We start from the raw sequence: 18,177 nt of genomic DNA on the forward strand, positions 1-18,177 counted from the left end.
AGATGTAGAAAAATGGAGAAAGTTAAAAGTTCCCGTAAATCTCAGAATTCCAGAAAAATCCATCAAACATCAATTGATCCTTATTCAATAACTTTAATTCCAGTGAGCACCACAAAAACAGAATATAAACCTATAAACAATATAGGTTTCAGATATTGCGCAAGGCACGACGATCTGTAACCAATGACGAAGGTGCTTTACACAACACGAGAAGAAGAAGTTTGAGGTTATTGATGTTTGAAAACAGAGTTTCAAACCTTCCAAGAGAATAACAGGTACTTGATTTTATTTCTCTTGTATCTAGTTGACTTTTTGAATGATTTTGTACTTAACTAACCTATTAAGGGTGAGATCGAATATATTTTCTTCAAGAAGTTTTTTCAGTAACAAAGTAAATTGCTTGCTGGCTAAACCATTTTTGGAATAACTTTTTTCTGTCCCTTAGCAGAATACTACGATTATTGACCATATCTTTGACCACAACAATTTTATTAATGACAATCGTAGTGTTGCTAAGTGACCCAAGACAAAACTTAAAATCCTTTTCTGCAAAAGGCAATAACTTGAATATCTTAACTCCAACTAAATCATGTGTGTACATAACTACACTTCCCCGATCATTATTACTTCTTGAGAAATGATTAATAATTCTGTAGTCATCTAAAACCTTGAACTCACTTATGCCTTGTGTTCATATAAATTGTGTTCAGTTATACATTATATCTAGGGATTTGTGACACTTGTGAATGAAGCATCCAAGTGATTTGATCAGTACTTTGAGCTGTTGATAATTAAATGAAATATGTGGAGTTTTTTTGGGTTTCATTTGTAATTCTAGTGGGATTGTAACGATTAATACTTATCTCATTGTCATTAATGAAGCCGGAATAGAAAATGGTCTATTGCGAACCTCCATTACTTGAGGCTTGCTTGGTATTCAAAGCTTTCCCTATATTTGGAACTCCCGCTTACATCTCACTGATGAATGAAGAAATGCAATTTATTTAATTATTTTTAATTTAATCAATAAATTTCAAAAAGAACTCGAAAAGTAGCTACTTCCTTTCATTAGTTACCTCATCGTTAAACCTGAATGAAATATTTCTATTCAATGCAATATTACAATATTATCACACTCCGTAGGGTTGGGTACTTGGGTGGGTTAGTATACTTAAAAGATAGAAGGTACTATAAGTATTTTGTAAACGCCGTTTCCACTTTTTTCCGATTTTTCTCTTGATCCATCTTCTCTACTATGAAATCAGAGTGTGTATTTTTTAGTTCTTTCGTTCAATTATTACCTGTTTTCTGCTGACTTTTTTGTGCCTCCTGTATTCATTTTTGGATTTATCTGACAAACTTGGCATTTGAATATCCCCTGTGCCCACAGTTGAGTTTTCTTTTTCAAGTTTAGTATTTGTAGGATCCTTCATATTTTCTTCAATTGAGTGAAGGAATCCTTCTCATTGATACATACTATACAGCCAGTAGGAATACTTGAAAGATAATGCAAGCCAGTTTGTAGTTTTTATTTGTACCTATATATGTTTTATGTTTGTGACATTGACTTAAATAGTAATTGTCCATTTATATCTTTATTTTTTTTAATTACCTACCATTTGTACTTATTGCACCCAAATCGTCAAATAAATCATTATTATTATTAAACATTATTTGGTAAAGTAGTTCTAACAAGATGACGATTTTTGGTTTGGTTATTAAGCAACAAGTTATTTTTTTTGTAGTGAAAAGTTGATTAGTCATCATTCACTTATTTACTAATACAATTCTTGATAATAATCACAAATCTTCACAGTATAGACTTCATTTCCAATACGTTTTTCACTACAACAGTAGATTAGCATTATATCAGCGTATTCAAAATTATTTATTAATGGCTGTCCCATAGTACAAATATTTATTCCTTTTTTTTATATATTCAATTCTTAACAGTTTTGAATAGTGCTAGTTCAAATCCGCACCATTTATCAGATAAAATTTTTTGTTGGGCATTTTGAAAATTTATTTTTTGCTTTATGCTCATTGCACTCCAATGAGAATCTAACAACTCGAAAATGCACGTGTTTGAGTTGTTAGTCTTGAAAAAATATGAAAATATAAAAAGTGTATAAAATAAGTAATTCCATTGTTCAACACGTATAAGGTTATTTGTGCTTTTATTCAAGTTTTTTCACCTCTATAAAGAACTTTGAATTATATGAGATTAGATTTTAATAAGTTCTCTTACTATAAATTGATGGATGTAGCCGTTACTACATGGTAGGAGATCATAATGAAAAGAGAAATGAAAATGTCTACGTTTTTTAGCACTTTTAATTGTAACTAGTGTTACTGCAGTTTCGTCCTATATGGACATTCTCAAATTTATACAATAAACTAACAATGATTCATTACATTCGCCAATATATACCTTTCAGGTACTTGATTGAGTACCTGAATTTACAGTTCACAATGTGGATGTGCCAACAGGTTGCACCCGCAATGTTTATGCTTGTGAATTTCCAAGGATTCTAAATAATTGAGTTTGCAACCCTTCCTTGCATAGTGCAGAATTTCCGTATCGTTTAGATTCGGAAACTTGTGGTTGCATGCCAAGGAATGGTTTGAAAACGTCGAATCATTTTTTCCCAGTCTGAAGGACCTTTCATGTTCAGCATACCGTTTTTGGAAATTTCGTCCGCATTGTTCCACAGGTCAAACAACCAGAAATCAAGAAATGGGTAACGCTAACATATTTTGGAAAAAGAACAGAAATAATCGCAGGTTTCTTCAGAAAAAACAATGTGAAAGTAGCATTCAAACCACATGCCAGGTTATCTCATTTCCTTTTCAATGCCAAAAATAAGGTCGACAAGTTGGAAAAATCTGGAGTTTATAAGCTTAAGTGTCCGGAGTGTAATAGTGTTTATGTGGGACAATGCGGACGAATTGGCGAATGTAATGAATCATTGTTAGTTTATTGCATAAGTTTGAGAATGTCCATATAGGACGAAACTGCAGTAACATTAGTTACAATTGAAAGTGGTAAAAAACGTAGAAATTTTCATTTCTCTTTTCATTCTCTTACTATCTTTATCTCCAAAACTAACGTTTGATGATTTTCAAATTGATAAATCGCTAAACTTATAGTAAGTTAACAGATTATTATCGTTTTGAAATGTGTTGACAGTGTTTACCGTTGAAATGAAAATTTCGAAAAGTATAAAAATAACACGATAGTTCGAAAGAGCACTTTATCAAAATAATAAAACTAAGAAATATCAGATTCTGTTGAAGGATATAAAATTCAACCTCATTCTAAAAGATTTTGTATCAAAAAAATAAAACTTAGAAATGTCTAAAGTATGTTGCAGTATATAAAAGTCAACTTCATTCTAAAACATTTCATTTTGTTGACCTATTTTATCATTTCAGGGTCAAATATCCATATGATAAGTTTAGTTGAACTGAAACCTAAAACCAGACTGGAAGAACTAATGGATAATTACTGAAGTTACAGAAGACACTAATTAGTAGGAATTTACCTGCCTAAACTCTCCTGAGATAACCCAAGAAAATTAATATTGAAAATCAAATACTCTATTCTTATTCTGTTTGTTCTATATCGTTATCTTCATTAGGTATTGGCTTATAGAATCGACCTTTTATCTACTTCATAGGGGGTTATCAATAAATTATTGTTTTTTCAATATTTGTACATTCATTGCGCTGATTCAAAACAAGTCTTTTGAAATACATTTCATCATTTGGTACGTCCAACAAATTGTTTTGGAACACTGATATTTTACATTTTTCAATCAGTTGTTTTGCAAAGAATCTACCAGAAACAAGCCTAATAAAAAATGGGTAAAAATGTGTTGGTCATTGGTAGCGGTGGTCGCGAACATGCTATTGTTTGGAAATTATCTCAAAGTAGCCTCGTGAAAAATATTTTCGTAGCTCCTGGCAGTTATGGCATTCAGCAGGTTGATAAAACTGAAAATGTGGCTCTCGACATCAAAAACTTCAAGGTAAGGTAAATTAATCTATTTTGACTCTCTTAATGAATTTATGTATAACTTAATCACTATCAAGGGAAGTACACTTGGAAAATGTAAATATTGAAAAGTTGGAGATAAAACCAAATTTTTAGGGCTTTCTTTACATTGTTGAAAGCCTAAAATGTGATTCCTATATCGACTACTTATGTAAAAGACTAGCAGCAGAATGCCATGCAGTGAGAGTTGTTGCTATTACAAAATCAGTTTATTTTGCCAAATTGAGTCCTATTTAGGTTATGGAATTTGAGAAAATTTTGCACAATTTCATTTCAATATGGTATTCTCTCTTCAAAAAAGATCCATCAGATATTTATACAAGGATTCATGCCGCCCTTAACTTGTGAAGCGAAAAATTCAGACCTTGGTATATCTTTTCATTTTTGAAACAGTATATCTTATCCACAAAAAATATAAAAATCAATTCATTACCACCTCAAAGTATAGTACACGTCAGTCTCACTTCATTTCCCTTCCAACACCTGTTTAAAAAAATCTGTTTAAAATCTGTTTTTTCCGTTAACCAGCTGTCGCACCCCTACGAACGACAACCCTCAGAAGTCGAAACTTGTGCGAGCTAAGGATTAACGAGGTCTTACCTTTTAACGTGTGATTCCTAACACGGGTTGGACGGTAGCAAGTGAAGATCGATCGTTCAGACTAGGGCTTGAACCACCGACCAACACGGCAGTCAATTCGAGTGAGTGAACAAAGCACCCACGCCGAACCGCTTGGCTACCGACTGACCTACTCTAGTCCTTACATAAAATTCTATTATTTTTAATAGCAAGAAATTATTCAACCACCTTCCTATTCATTTGAGGTGAATACATTATGAAAAAAATTCAGAAAAACGTAAAAGAATTCCTTGTTGTGAGACCCTATTATAGTGTGGACGAATTCTACCAAGGCTCTATCGTGTAATTGGCACGTAGTGGTATCTTTGCGTAAACAAGTTATTAAAATCAACACAAAATGGCTATTAATTTTCAATACGTAGCATTGTATATTTATATTTATTCAAAATTCATATACGGTGCTTTTTTTTTTTTAATGTCCCCCACATTTATTTTTTGAACGGGTCAACTAAAAAAATTGACATTTGGGATAATGAAATTAATGCATGAATACTTTATTTTGAAGTGATATTAACAGATGAAACTTACAAGATGGCGACTGGGCGCCATCTGGAAAAAAAAATTTAATGGAAAGGGGGATCTTGTGACATATCTTTTTGAAGCTCCTGACAAATGCTTCACAACTCTAGAATATGGTGTCAATATCTTCAATTACTACAAAATGGAGGAACTTTCAATAATTACCTGAATACATTGACATTTAACTGCATAATATGAGGTAATAAGCTTAAGGTCAGCTCAGAAGATGCTCGAAATGGTTGCCTTGAACTTCTTATCATATGAACAACCTATCGGATATTTCACTCCGAAAATTTTCGAACACAGTAACGTCAATATCTCTACAAATATTCATTATTCTCTGCCGTTTATTCAATAATGAAGCAGGTTCAGTTTCGTACACCTTTTGCTTCAAATCTGGCGAGCGGCCTGGCCATTCTCGACGGCCAATCCAACGACCAGGAAAAGTAGTATCCAAATAGAGTCTTACTTGTCTGGAGTAATGTGGTGGTGCTCCATCTTGTTGGAATACAATATCCATATCGAATTCATTAGGATTCGCTTCGACGATTTCAGTGATGAGAGGGTCAACAGCAGTTTCCAATATATTCAAATACAGTTCCTCTGTTAAATTTTGATCAATAAATAGAGGTCCTACAATATGGTTTTCCAATATTTCTGCCCAAAAGTTAATTTTTTTTTGGATATTGGGTATGTGTTTCCCGGAAAACGTGAGGGTTGATGTCACTGCAATAACGGCGATTTGGTCTGTGAACATTGTCGTTTAAAAAAAAAGTACTCCCGTCACTAAAGAAATATTGTGGATATGTGTAGGATGCCTTGCAATGGTTTCCGTCATGATTTTGCAGAAATCTGTTCTTCGATCATGGTCATCTTTAGTTAATTGGTGTACCATTTTAATTTTGTATGGATGATACCTATTTCTCTTCAAAAGTCTCCACACAGTAGAAGGAGACACCTCACAAACATTCGCGACGGAATAAGTAGACTGTTCAGGATTTACTACCATCTCACCAATTATTTGCACTTGCTGTTCTTCCGGAATGGACGGATGACCTGGGGGCTTTTTGTTATCTACACTACCGGTAGTTGTGAATTTGGATACAAGTTCCCTCAAATATTTTCTACAGATAGGACTCTGAAAACATTCATTGAAAAGCCTTTCGGTCTCGTGAAAGTTACGCGTCGCACCGTAAATAAAAATCGCTTCAATTTTTTCTTCCAATAGACGAGAATTAACCATTTTAGAGACTGTTGACGTAGTACCTTTCTACTAGTAAAACCGAAAACTAAATAAGACTATTCTAACTGAACAATGATGTTCATTGTCGTGCTGATATTTTTTGCCGTTTTTATAAACAAAAAGTAACTTAACAAACCTTATCGGGTTGTTGGAATTGCCATATGGCAGATAAAAAGGAATATTTCTAAAAATATCGATATTAATGTGTTTGTCTTCAGAAAATTATTAAATGTTCCGCCATTTTGTAGTAGGTGAATATATTGACTTCATATTCTAGGGTTGTGAAGTATTCGTCAGGAGCTTCAAAATGATTTGCCGCAAGACCCCCCTTTCCATTTAATTTTTTTCACAGATGGCGCCCAGTTGCCATCTTGAAAGTTTCATCTGTCAATTTCACTTCAAAATGAAGTATTCATGCATTAATTTCATTATCCCAAATATCAAGTTTTTGAGTTGATCCGTTCAAAAACTAAAAGGGAGGGAAACATTGAAGAAATGCACTGTATTCATGTATTTATATTTGTATCTCTTCAGATGGACTTAATATTATTCTGTCCGTATATGCTGCTCTTATCTCTAAGCATTATTTTATAGCTTGTATTTGTTAATTTGATGTCCCATAGGTATACATGTTTTACTTTACTAGACTTTTCCAATAAAAAGTTCAAATCTTGCCACAAAATTAAAAAAGGTTTAAGATTGAATCAAATATTAGTAGAGACCAAATGACTCTACATTCGTTCTGAAAAGTTAATGTAATTGAATCCCATTTACGTAATATCAACAAGCAGAAAATGTGACCATTATTTGCGAGAATGAAGTTTGATGATAACAGCTAAATGCGAGCATCAAATATCCATTGGAATAAGAAATAACCATGTCCGATTTCAAAGTAAGATTCATTTGTGGAGGATATCCCGAATGAGAATAATGTCATTAATTTTCATAACAAGAAGCAACCTAAAAAAAGCATTCAGAAATATTTTCTATATAGGTTATTTTATTCAAATAGTTATAAAATTGAGTGATTAAAAAATAGATTATTTGATGACAGAGGATCACTTGAGTGACGAGCTTTTGAAAATTATAAATTTTTCCCACATTCCAAATTGATGGTTAGATACAATCGTTTTCACTTTTTCAATCCATGTTTTTTTACTGAAAACCATATTTTTTTAAACGAACTGTTAATTCGATGATTAAATATGACGTTTAAGAACAATTTTGAAGTAGTTGAGTTTTCAAGGCTTACTTGCGAACGAAAATTTTAAAGTAACGAATTTGCTCATGCGTGACCTCGACCTCAAAGATGTTTAGTGATGTATTGGGTCAACTGTGACTGTTTCCAAGGTGTTGAGTAATGAATTATTATCTACCCATTTGTTTCAATTTTTTTGTTTCAATTTTCTAAATTTAGTGTTCTAGAAGTCTCACTCGTATTAGTATGACCATTTAAACAATAATTTTGTTTTTTTATATTTGTTCTCCAACTACTGGTTTCATACTGAAATTATTCTTGTTTGCAAATTTAGAAATTTGATAGAATTGACCGATACTTGATGAAAATCCACTACTAACATATTCAAAGAACACACTTTAATGTCAGATTTCCTCTTGAAACTTTACAAAATCGGGACACGTGTTTCCCTATACAATAGTATTCTCAGACGTATTGTGACGCCCGAGGATGCTATCGTATAGCGTAGGCAAATTACAAGTTACATTATGAGAGAAATATATCAACTTTCTCTACAATATGCAGTTTCCATATTCAAATTACTTTCATTAACAATGTTCTTGAATATGATGCCTATATGAAAGATATTGGTATAGGCAATTATAACAATCATAACAGCCTATTTTTTTGAATGAGATACCTCAACCCGTATTTAGAGTATTTTGTTGTGTGTGTGAGTGTATGGTTAAACATACTAAAAATTAATATCTACTAGAAATATTTATTTTTCAATATGCGAGTGCGAGTTTAATCATGCCCTCCAATTTATCTGACCATGAGGCAGTATTCAGTAAAATAAAACTCAAATTGCACAAATCAAGAAAAAAACCTCACCTTGGTAGGATCTACTCTACAAAAAATTATAATAGGTTTCATCACTTATGCTCATGTACTGATTGCAATAGTGTGTTGTTGATAGAGACACCGTTGAAGGTATTCTATAGAATACTTGTTGAACATTTTGAGACCGCGTTTCCCAAACAAAAAATTATCAAAAAGAAACGGAAACATTGGATCACTAAGGGAATACGAACTTCTTCAAAAAATATAAGATCTCTTCATCAAATCAGAAAGTTTACTAATAGTTTATTTTTTGACTGTTACTTCAATAATTATAGGAAAGTCTATAGAATTGGCCGCGGTGGTAGTGCGCCCGACTCACGATCGGAAGACCGTGGGTTCGATTCCTGCCTCGACCAGATATTTTTCTCGAGAGAATTTATCTGGTTGAAGCTGGGATGATTCTGCAACCGTGTTAGGAATCACACGTTAAAAGGTAAGACCTCGTTAGACCTAAGCTCGCACAAGTTTCTCAATTTCTGAGAGTTGTCGTTCGTATGGGGGCGTCAGCTGATTAACGGAAAAACAGATTTTTAAAGGTAATCAGGGCTGCAAAAAACTTGTACTATAGTAACAGAATCACGGAAGCTGACAACAAAACTAAAGAAACACAACAGATACATCCTTGAATCCGGACCTTCTAAACAGCTATTTCAGCTCTGTCGCAACAAAACTCAGTCAAAACATTGTACCTACTCACAATCCCCTAGAATATCTCAGTGATATCTATGTAGTACCTTTTCATTACACCACATCAGTATAAATTAATTGAAAAAAGTGATAGGAAACATAAAAAATAAGAAAGCATCTGGCTTTGATGAAATTTCTATTGAAATTCTCGAAAGTCTTCCTGAGACTGCGTTCAATATACTTGTTGAACTGATTAACAACTCCTTCGAGCAAGGAACATTTCCTTCACTTCTCAAAACCTCAGTTGTCATTCCTCTCCATAAAGGCGGCAACAATGAAGATTCAGCAAACTTTAGGCCTATATCGCTCATCCCAACATTAGCAAAAATAATTGCAAAACTGGTAAAAAAAAAAAGGAATTTTTGACCAGTAATGGGATATTGAGTACACATCAGTATGGCTTTCAGAATTTTAAGAGTACAAGTGAAGCTATATTCAACAGTATTGCAATTGGTGTATAAGCCACTGCAGCAGTGCTTTGTGACTTATCCAAAGCTTTTGACTGTGTCAATTACAGCATATTGCTTCGGAAACTCATAAGATATGGTTTTAGGGACAACAGTCATATTTGGATTAGTTCATACCTTTCTGACAGAAAACAATTTGTAAGAACGTCATCTAACTCGGACGTGGGAGAGATAAATTGTGGAGTACCCCAAAGCTCTGTGTTAGGTACTATACTGTTTCTGTTATACATTAATGATTTGACCAAAATATCGATTACAGGAAGCTTTACCTTATTTGCTGACGACACCACATTAGTGTGGCATGACAAGGACAAAAACAGATTGCATAACACAATGTGCCAAGACATGAAAAAAGTGAAGAATTGGTTTAACTCGAATCTTCTATCATTGAATACTAGCAAAACAAATATATTAGCATTCAAGTGTAATATACCTGATATACCCCTAGATAATAACACAATAAAAAATAACTCCACTTTGAAACTTTTGGGAATTTATTTAGATGAAAATTTAAAATTCTCTTAGCATATTGCACACATCAACAAAAAATTAGCATCAGGATGTTTCGCACTGAGAAACATCTCAAAGGAACTGGGGTTTGCTGCAGCGAAAGTAGTGTATTATGCCTTAATAAACTCTCATCTAAGTTATGGTATACCATTTTGGGGTGCTTGCAGTAAACAACTTATGCAGTCGGTTTTTGTCTTGCAGAAAAGGGCTATCAGGTAATTATGTAAAGCGAAATGGCGGGATTCATGTAAACCCCTTTTTCGAGAACATAGAATCCTTACGGTTATTTCGATATTTATATTGGAAACCGTGTCAATTATACATAAAAATAGGGAGACCTATGAATCTACAGCTACAGCCACATACCACACAAGGCGGTAAAATGAACTGAGTCTACCAATTCCACTTCAAAACTCGTTGATATATAATGGAATCAGGATATACAATAAACTTCCCAATTAAATCAAAGAGACTCCTTTCATCATATTTGGAAACAAATGTACAAAACTATTAAGTGATAAAGCCTATTATGACCTACAAGAATATTTTAACGATGCCCTGTAATTTAGAATGTGATTGAACTGTGTGTGAAACATATATTTTTATTCGTTGTCCTTGTTCTTGTCAAGTAACCTCTGCATATGTATGTATTATATACAGTTTATATTTTATTTTAATCATTTATATTTTATACACTTATATTTCACATCTTATACTTTATGTTTATATTGATATTTATTTATGACATTGTGTTTGTAACAAGAATTTATTCTTAAACAATAAACATATTATCAATCAATCAATCATACTTCTAGACGACACTAAAATTCTGATGATCGAATCAGACAAAATCAAAATAAAATTGAAGGAAATGTTGAGTGGAACTGAAAATATGGTGTCACATTCAATGAGTCCGAATCAAATATGGTTACTTCTTGTGGAAAAATAAAAGAAAATACGCTTCAAAAAACACAATTTTTTCAAGACCAATTGATTTTAGAATGGCCAGAGGTTGTTTCGAAATGTTCATAGAAAAAGTAATTGATTAATTTCACTAGACTAAGTAAGTTAGTATTTTTTATCAATCTGTCTCACAAGTTTTTAGCAAAAGTATAAATTAAGTAAAATATTGTGTTATAATCAGTTATAACTATATTCAGTAATCAGATGAAAATTGATTATTTCTTAATGTTTTCTGAGACAAATTTATTTCATATATATGAGTACATAAGCTTAGTATGTTTCAAGTTTCAATAATAGCCAGTTTTTCTTGCTTTTAGTAATATTTTATTTTACGAATTCTTTTTCAATCTATTAATTTCTGCTAATAATTAATTATTATAAAGTCTTTTTCAAGTTTTGAGCTATCTGGCATCCGCCATATTGGATTTAGAAATAAGTTACTTTTCTCTTCATATTCCACTCATCAAACATTGTCAAGTTTTGTTCCGCACTGATAAACATACTAACAGCTTGCGTTGATTAAAATCTTATAAAAATACAATTTTTCCAAGTGATTTTTATCGAGATACTAGAATCTCAAAAGATATATTTTTAATTTTGATTAATTTTGGGGTAATACAAGAACCATCAATGTCAAGAATAACATTATATACTAGTTTGTAAACATTCTATTTTTCAGATATATCTAGTTTACTAATGAATATTTCATTACAATTATCCAAAACTACTTGTATTAATATTTTTGCGTATTTCTTATTAGAATAACAAGTTAATATTTTCCAACAGGATATTAAACAATTTTGCAAACATCATGATATCTCCCTTGTGGTAGTGGGTCCAGAAGATCCATTGTCGAATGGAATTGCAGATGCATTGGTATCTGAAGGAATTAATGTATTTGGCCCACAAAAAGATGCTGCACAAATTGAATCAAACAAGGATTGGGCCAAATCCTTTATGGATAAATATAACATTCCCACAGCTAGATGGAGATCTTTTCAAAACTCAGAGGAAGCTAAATTATTTATAAATACGTAAGTATGAATCTTGAAAATGTGTTCTGTGTTAAGGTAAATCTTTTCAGTGCTCCCTTTGATGCACTAGTTGTTAAAGCCAGTGGACTCGCTGCTGGAAAAGGAGTTGTCGTTGCAGCAAACAAGGATGAGGCTTGTAGAGCTGTTGATGACATTTTAACTGAGAAAAAATTTGGTGCAGCTGGTGAGACGGTTGTTATTGAAGAACTTTCATCTGGAGAAGAAGTTTCGGTAATTATTTTAAAAATCTCATTTCACAGTGTCAAAAATATTGAGAACTACAATATTTGAAATAATATTAAAAATTTGAAGGGTTTAAACCGAAACAGATCTTTTCAATAATGTTGTAGGCTTGTTTAGAGTTGACATCACAGTGCCGATTATTGTTTTTTTCAGGTTTTAGATGGTAACAATAAAAATCTATGTATGAAAAAAAGGAAAAGGAAATTTATTAGATTTATTCATCACCATTCTTTACTGACATGAGAATAATATCAGTTTTGTTCAGGAATCAGATAGATTGAAAAAACCTAAAAACTTAGGTATTAGGCTATACAATTTACTGTTGCTTCGTTTTCGAGTGATATGATGCAAAAATTCAAAGGAAATCTAAAACCCATTTTTTGAAATAATTGAAAGGGATAGAGAATTATTTGAATTGATTGCATGAAGTAGAAATTTCATCTTTCAACTATCATGATTTTAATTCATAACAATGATTTTTTTTTAATTCTGGAGTACTATTCAGATCTAGTGCTGTATCCATAAACTTAGTGTTTCTCCAGATCTGTGAATATTATAATTCCTAATATTATTATCAAGCAAAAATATGTTTCTAATATATTTGATCATTAGCAAATTTTTGTGATCAATAATAATCAAGCATGTTTCTCTCATTTCGATCCAACTTACCCAAACTATTTTTGTTAATAGCGATCTTCGATATTTAGTTTTGTTTACATTTGATATACGGGGGGTTTATTAAACATGCGGCAATAAATTAAGGATATTTTGTCCTCTGATAATTTTTGATAGGGCGCTTTGTTTGGAAGATACGGGGCGAAAAAGAATTTCGACAATAACAATTTTGGTACTTTTAAAATTATTAACGTAGCCGAAATAAAAGTATAATTTACTACACTGGACCTACTAAGTAATAAAAAATCTAAAGTCATTAGTTCATACTACTCCAGTGGAAGATGTGGAATATTTGAGAAATCAGATAATTGTTGTGGGTGTAACACAATCAGAAACGATCCTGGTGTTTTTGAAAGAGTTCGGGAGTCGATGAGGAGACGATTGGATTCTTGCATCCAAGCGGGGGGTAGTCATTATGAACAGTTCTTGTAGATTAAGAAACATTACATGTAATGTTTGGTAATATATTGTTGTCGAAATTATTTTTCGTTCCGTATCTTCGAAACAAAGCGTCCTATCAAAAATCATCAAAAGACAAAATATCCTTAGAATAGTTCAAGGAATAGTCCCTTAAATTTTTGCCGCATGTTTAATAAACACCCTGTATATCATATTAGGTTGTTTTAAAAGTTTGTATGAGTCTACTATAAACTGTAATATCTCAGTGAATACTCATTCAATTCAATCGAAATAAGCGCCATTTGAATCAGTGCACTTTTGCTAACGTAAGACAAGTCGATTAATTCCGTCGACTTGAAAATTGCGTACTTGGAATTCGATAAAGTCGACGAAGGCCGTTTTTGCCTGGTCCTGATTAGCGAAGGTTCTACCCATTCGGACGGTAATTTGTAAAACGGGCGTTGTCGTGGAGAGCAGGATCGGACCTCTTCTGTTGACCAGTACCGGCTGCTGCTGAAGCAATTTTCAATATATTACCTCGATTTCCACACAATAGAAGTCTACTGTGATGGTTTGGCCAAGTTGCAGAAAGTTATAGTGAATCACATCAGCCTCTGACCACCATACAGTAACCATTTTTGTCATATAGGATCCACTTTTCAGCACACCTGAGGATCCGATCTAAAAAAGAACGTTTTGGTTGCGCAAAAGCAAAGAAGAACAGACCTCGAAATGTGATAATTTCTTTCGATCGTTCAAATCGTAGGGCACCCACTTTAAGAGCTTTTTGACCCTTCCAATTGCAACGGCTTATTTTTCAACAGTTTTCCCAGGAGGAAATGCGTCAACGCGCTGCAAAACAAAGTGCACGGCGCGCAGTCGGAGAGAAGCCTGGGCTTAAAATATATATGAAAAAAAAATTATAATAAAATACAGAATACTAAGGGCGCCACCAGTTTATTTTCGCAGATTCAAACTGGGAAACCTCCACTTTATAACTTGGATATACAATTATGCTTATGTTGTTTGTAAAGACTATGATGATTTGTCGAGAGAGACAGATAGCAAGCTTCACTTTGAACCATTTATTTATTCAAAAAAAGTAAACGTATATCAGTATTATTGATAAGTAAACTGATATTCTTTAAAATTTAAACATATAAATGAATTAAAAAAAGAAATATTATTACTAATAGTAAATACTGATTTCAGCATTCTATCATACTCGAGATTACTTCTGAGCTTACCACATTTGAAATTTCTATTTGCCAAAATCAAATTAATAATATAGTCATGTATATATACTCAACGTGCGTACGTGAAGCTTATACTTTAGGGCAAATTCGTATTGAGTGGTAAGATTTCGAATAATTGAACATGGGAGATTATATAATAGATATCGGTTTAAAAAAAAATATCAAATATACATATGCTTTTCTGTACAGTCACAAACGAATATAATGCATCTTATCTGTCAAATAATTCAGAATTCAGGTTCAGATGTAACTTGATAATCGACGGGTAAACTGCATTACTGCACTCTCTAATCCAACTGCACAAAAGGGATTTTGTCCAAATTCGTCAATGTACATCAAAATTTTGTCACGGATTCAAGTGACTGAGACTGGCCCTCTTTAAATAAATCAGCCCAATAGTGAGACTAAGTGTAAGACTTACGAGTACGACTCTAAAGTAAGACCCTAGAATGCACAAAAAAAATTGTAACATATTACATAATTACTAATTAGATTGAAACTACCCCTTTTGATGAGGGTCTTCAATCATATATGAAACTCGGCAGCTTCTGAATTTTTTTGAAAAGTGCTACGATTTCGTAGGAACAATGTAAATCCCTCTCAAGGTACTAGTTTTCCACCAAATGTCACGAATACTTTTATAACGTATCTACAAAAGAAAATATGAAAACCGGTGTCACATAGGATTCAACAAAGAAAAATACCAAAACTTGGATGAAACAATCACTTCAAATTCTTCATGAATCGTTCGCTACTTTATTCGATTAATTATCTCGTCCAAACTTTGAGAACCCGTTTTTTCAATCCCCTGGCATTTAACACTTTTTTTGGAGTGCGTAGAATGTTTTGTCTGCCGAACTTCCTACAATCTTTAACTGTCAGTAGGCAACCACAAATTCATTTTGTTCAATGGCTAGTACAAGGTGTTCCTGAACAGTCATGCTCATTTTGTTGTAACGCTAAACTAGCCATTACACAACTCGTTGTAATCCTACGAAAACCGCACGGGAGCTGACGCCCAGTTCTTCCGCCAGTCTCTATACCACTTCGGGGCTCATCTTCGAAGCTTAAATCTCCGGGACGAAATTTCACAAACGAACATCGCAACCAACGTCGAACAGTGCGTTCAATAACATTATCATTGCCAAATGCCCGGTTACTTTTCCGGGATGTTTCGGCAACGATTTTATGTAATAAGTATCCTATTTATTTCAGTAGCATTTCCCCATAACCATAACCTGATGTGAAATGATAATGCAGAAAGTACTAATGCATAATAAACTTGGATAAGAATAGTCTCATGAAATTCATACCTCAATGGCAAAATAGGATTTGTACAGTTTTTTGATAAACTTTCAACATGCTCAGACATTGAGAATGTTTCATCAATCATTACACCTAGAAACATAGTGGAGTTATGTGTCTGAATGACTTCACTATCGATCAGATTGTTCTTATTGAAATATATATTTATTATTTTCATTCAGCATCAGTTTATTGGAATGACAATATTTTGTCATTTTACTAATACCAAGTTCAACTGATAGAGACATATACTCCATAGATGATTCGGCTGTACCAAATATGTCATCAGAAAAATCAATGAGATGAAAGCGTCCATCAACATTTATTGGGAGGTCATTGAGAGATAGTAAGGAAAGCAATGCCCCCAGAATTGAACCTTGCGCTACTCCAACATCAACTGAATATTTATCTGTCTCAACACCATCTAATTTTACAAAGAATTGTTCATTTCCCATAAATAAAATGATCCAGTCAAGAATATTTTCTCTAATACCAATATTATTGTGACGAATTAAAGAATTAACTGTCACAATAAACAAGTTTATTTTTAACAATATTTCACTATCACAACTAATCTATGTACAACACTTAGCAACTAACGCTTAATTTATCTTTACAGTTCGAATTATTTATTTTAAACGCACGATACACTTTCTAGGTACAGACTCACTGACTAGATACTGACTGCCATCTCGACGTTAACCATCTTGATTTTATTCAGGTTGAAGCCTGGCCTCCTTCCCCTTTTAACTGAAGTTTGTCAGAGAGACAAATGGGTCACAACTGATGTTTGATGGTGGCATGAAAGTCCTTAGACATCCATACCGCCCTTCGCGTTTTACCCCTACCTGGCTGGGGTGAGATAGATGAAGATATTATTCATCTGTTAACGGAGGACATAGGGGCCTCATACGACAGAGTGTCGGGGCCTTCTATATCGGGAGGGGTCGTCTACAGCGTAATCTATAGCTTCCCTGTCTAAAGGATTTTCGTGAGTTTCAGCATAATCTAAAACTCGCCGATTCCTCGACTGAATGGACTGCTGAATGGAAGGCAGCTTCAAATCTCTGCGGATGGCTTCATTCCGCACGAACCACGGAGCATTCACAATCATCCGTAAAATTTTATTTTGTAAAGTCTCCAAGATGGAGATGTTAGTCGGAGCCGCTGGTCCCCAAACGCCTGAAGCATACATGATGACAGACTTGAACATCATGTTATAGATCGTGATTTTGTTCTTTAGGCTCAGCTTAGATCTTCTATTGATCAAAGGGTACAGGCTTGCCACCCGACCCTGGATCTTTGCCTTCACGCTTAACAGGTGCGGGTTCCAGGTGAGCCTACGGTCTATAATAAGACCTAGGTACTTGACCCGCGTTTGCCAATCAATCTCCCTTCCAGAGATTCTCACTTTCATGGCCGGAGAAGCTATCGTTCTTCCCATGGTTATTGCCCGAGTTTTATCCGGATTCACTCGGATCTTCCACTCGAGGTACCAGCGCTCGAGGTCGCCCAATGCACGTTGCATATAGACGATCCCGAGCTCCCGACCCATGGAAGATGAGAGGAGAGCCGTGTCATCGGCGTAGAGGGATACCTTCACATGCTCGGACCTCGGAAGGTCGCTGGTGTAAAGAGAATATAGCGTGGGAGAGAGCACGGCCCCCTGTGGCACTCCAGCGAGGATCTCTCTGTTGTCAGACAGAGAGCCCTCTACTCTAACCTGAAATGTTCTGCCTCTCAGGAAAGACCCAATCCACCGGATCAGGCCCCGAGGCAGGTCGAATGCGATTAGTTTGTGAAGAAGGCCTTCATGCCAGACGCGGTCGAAGGCCTTCGAAATATCTAATAGAACTAAATGGACTTTTTTGTTCCTGTTCAACTCCGCGATGGTGTTTTCGACCAGTCTCAGAGCCTGCAACTCAGTGGAATGCTCTCTCCTGAAGCCGAATTGCTCATCAGGCAGAACATTTCGGTCCTCAACTTCTTCGTTGAGCCTTTGGAGTACGACTCTTTCAGCCAGCTTAGCCGCCGACGAGAGTAGACTAATCGGGCGATAATTCTGCGGGAAAAGCCGGTTCTGCCCCTGTTTTGGGAGCA

At 34.2% G+C, this 18,177-nt stretch overlaps 1 protein-coding gene across 1 annotated transcript in view; it reads left to right on the top strand.

Moving 5' to 3' along the window:
• Positions 1-132: 132 nt before the first annotated feature.
• Gart (trifunctional purine biosynthetic protein adenosine-3 Gart) overlaps positions 133-18,177 on the top strand; it is a 30,928-nt gene continuing 12,883 nt past the window's right edge. The window contains exons 1-4 of the mRNA XM_074179983.1: positions 133-275; positions 3,436-4,031; positions 11,952-12,199; positions 12,250-12,430. Of these exons, the coding sequence (XP_074036084.1) occupies positions 3,864-4,031; positions 11,952-12,199; positions 12,250-12,430 (597 nt within the window). The 5' untranslated portion in view covers positions 133-275; positions 3,436-3,863. The remainder of the gene's footprint in view (positions 276-3,435; positions 4,032-11,951; positions 12,200-12,249; positions 12,431-18,177) is intronic.

This window comes from Leptinotarsa decemlineata, unplaced genomic scaffold (assembly GCF_025532065.1).
Source record: "Leptinotarsa decemlineata unplaced genomic scaffold, Ldec_3_MD MMD2_tig00026282_RagTag_RagTag, whole genome shotgun sequence".
NCBI classification, from domain to species: Eukaryota; Metazoa; Arthropoda; class Insecta; order Coleoptera; family Chrysomelidae; genus Leptinotarsa; species Leptinotarsa decemlineata.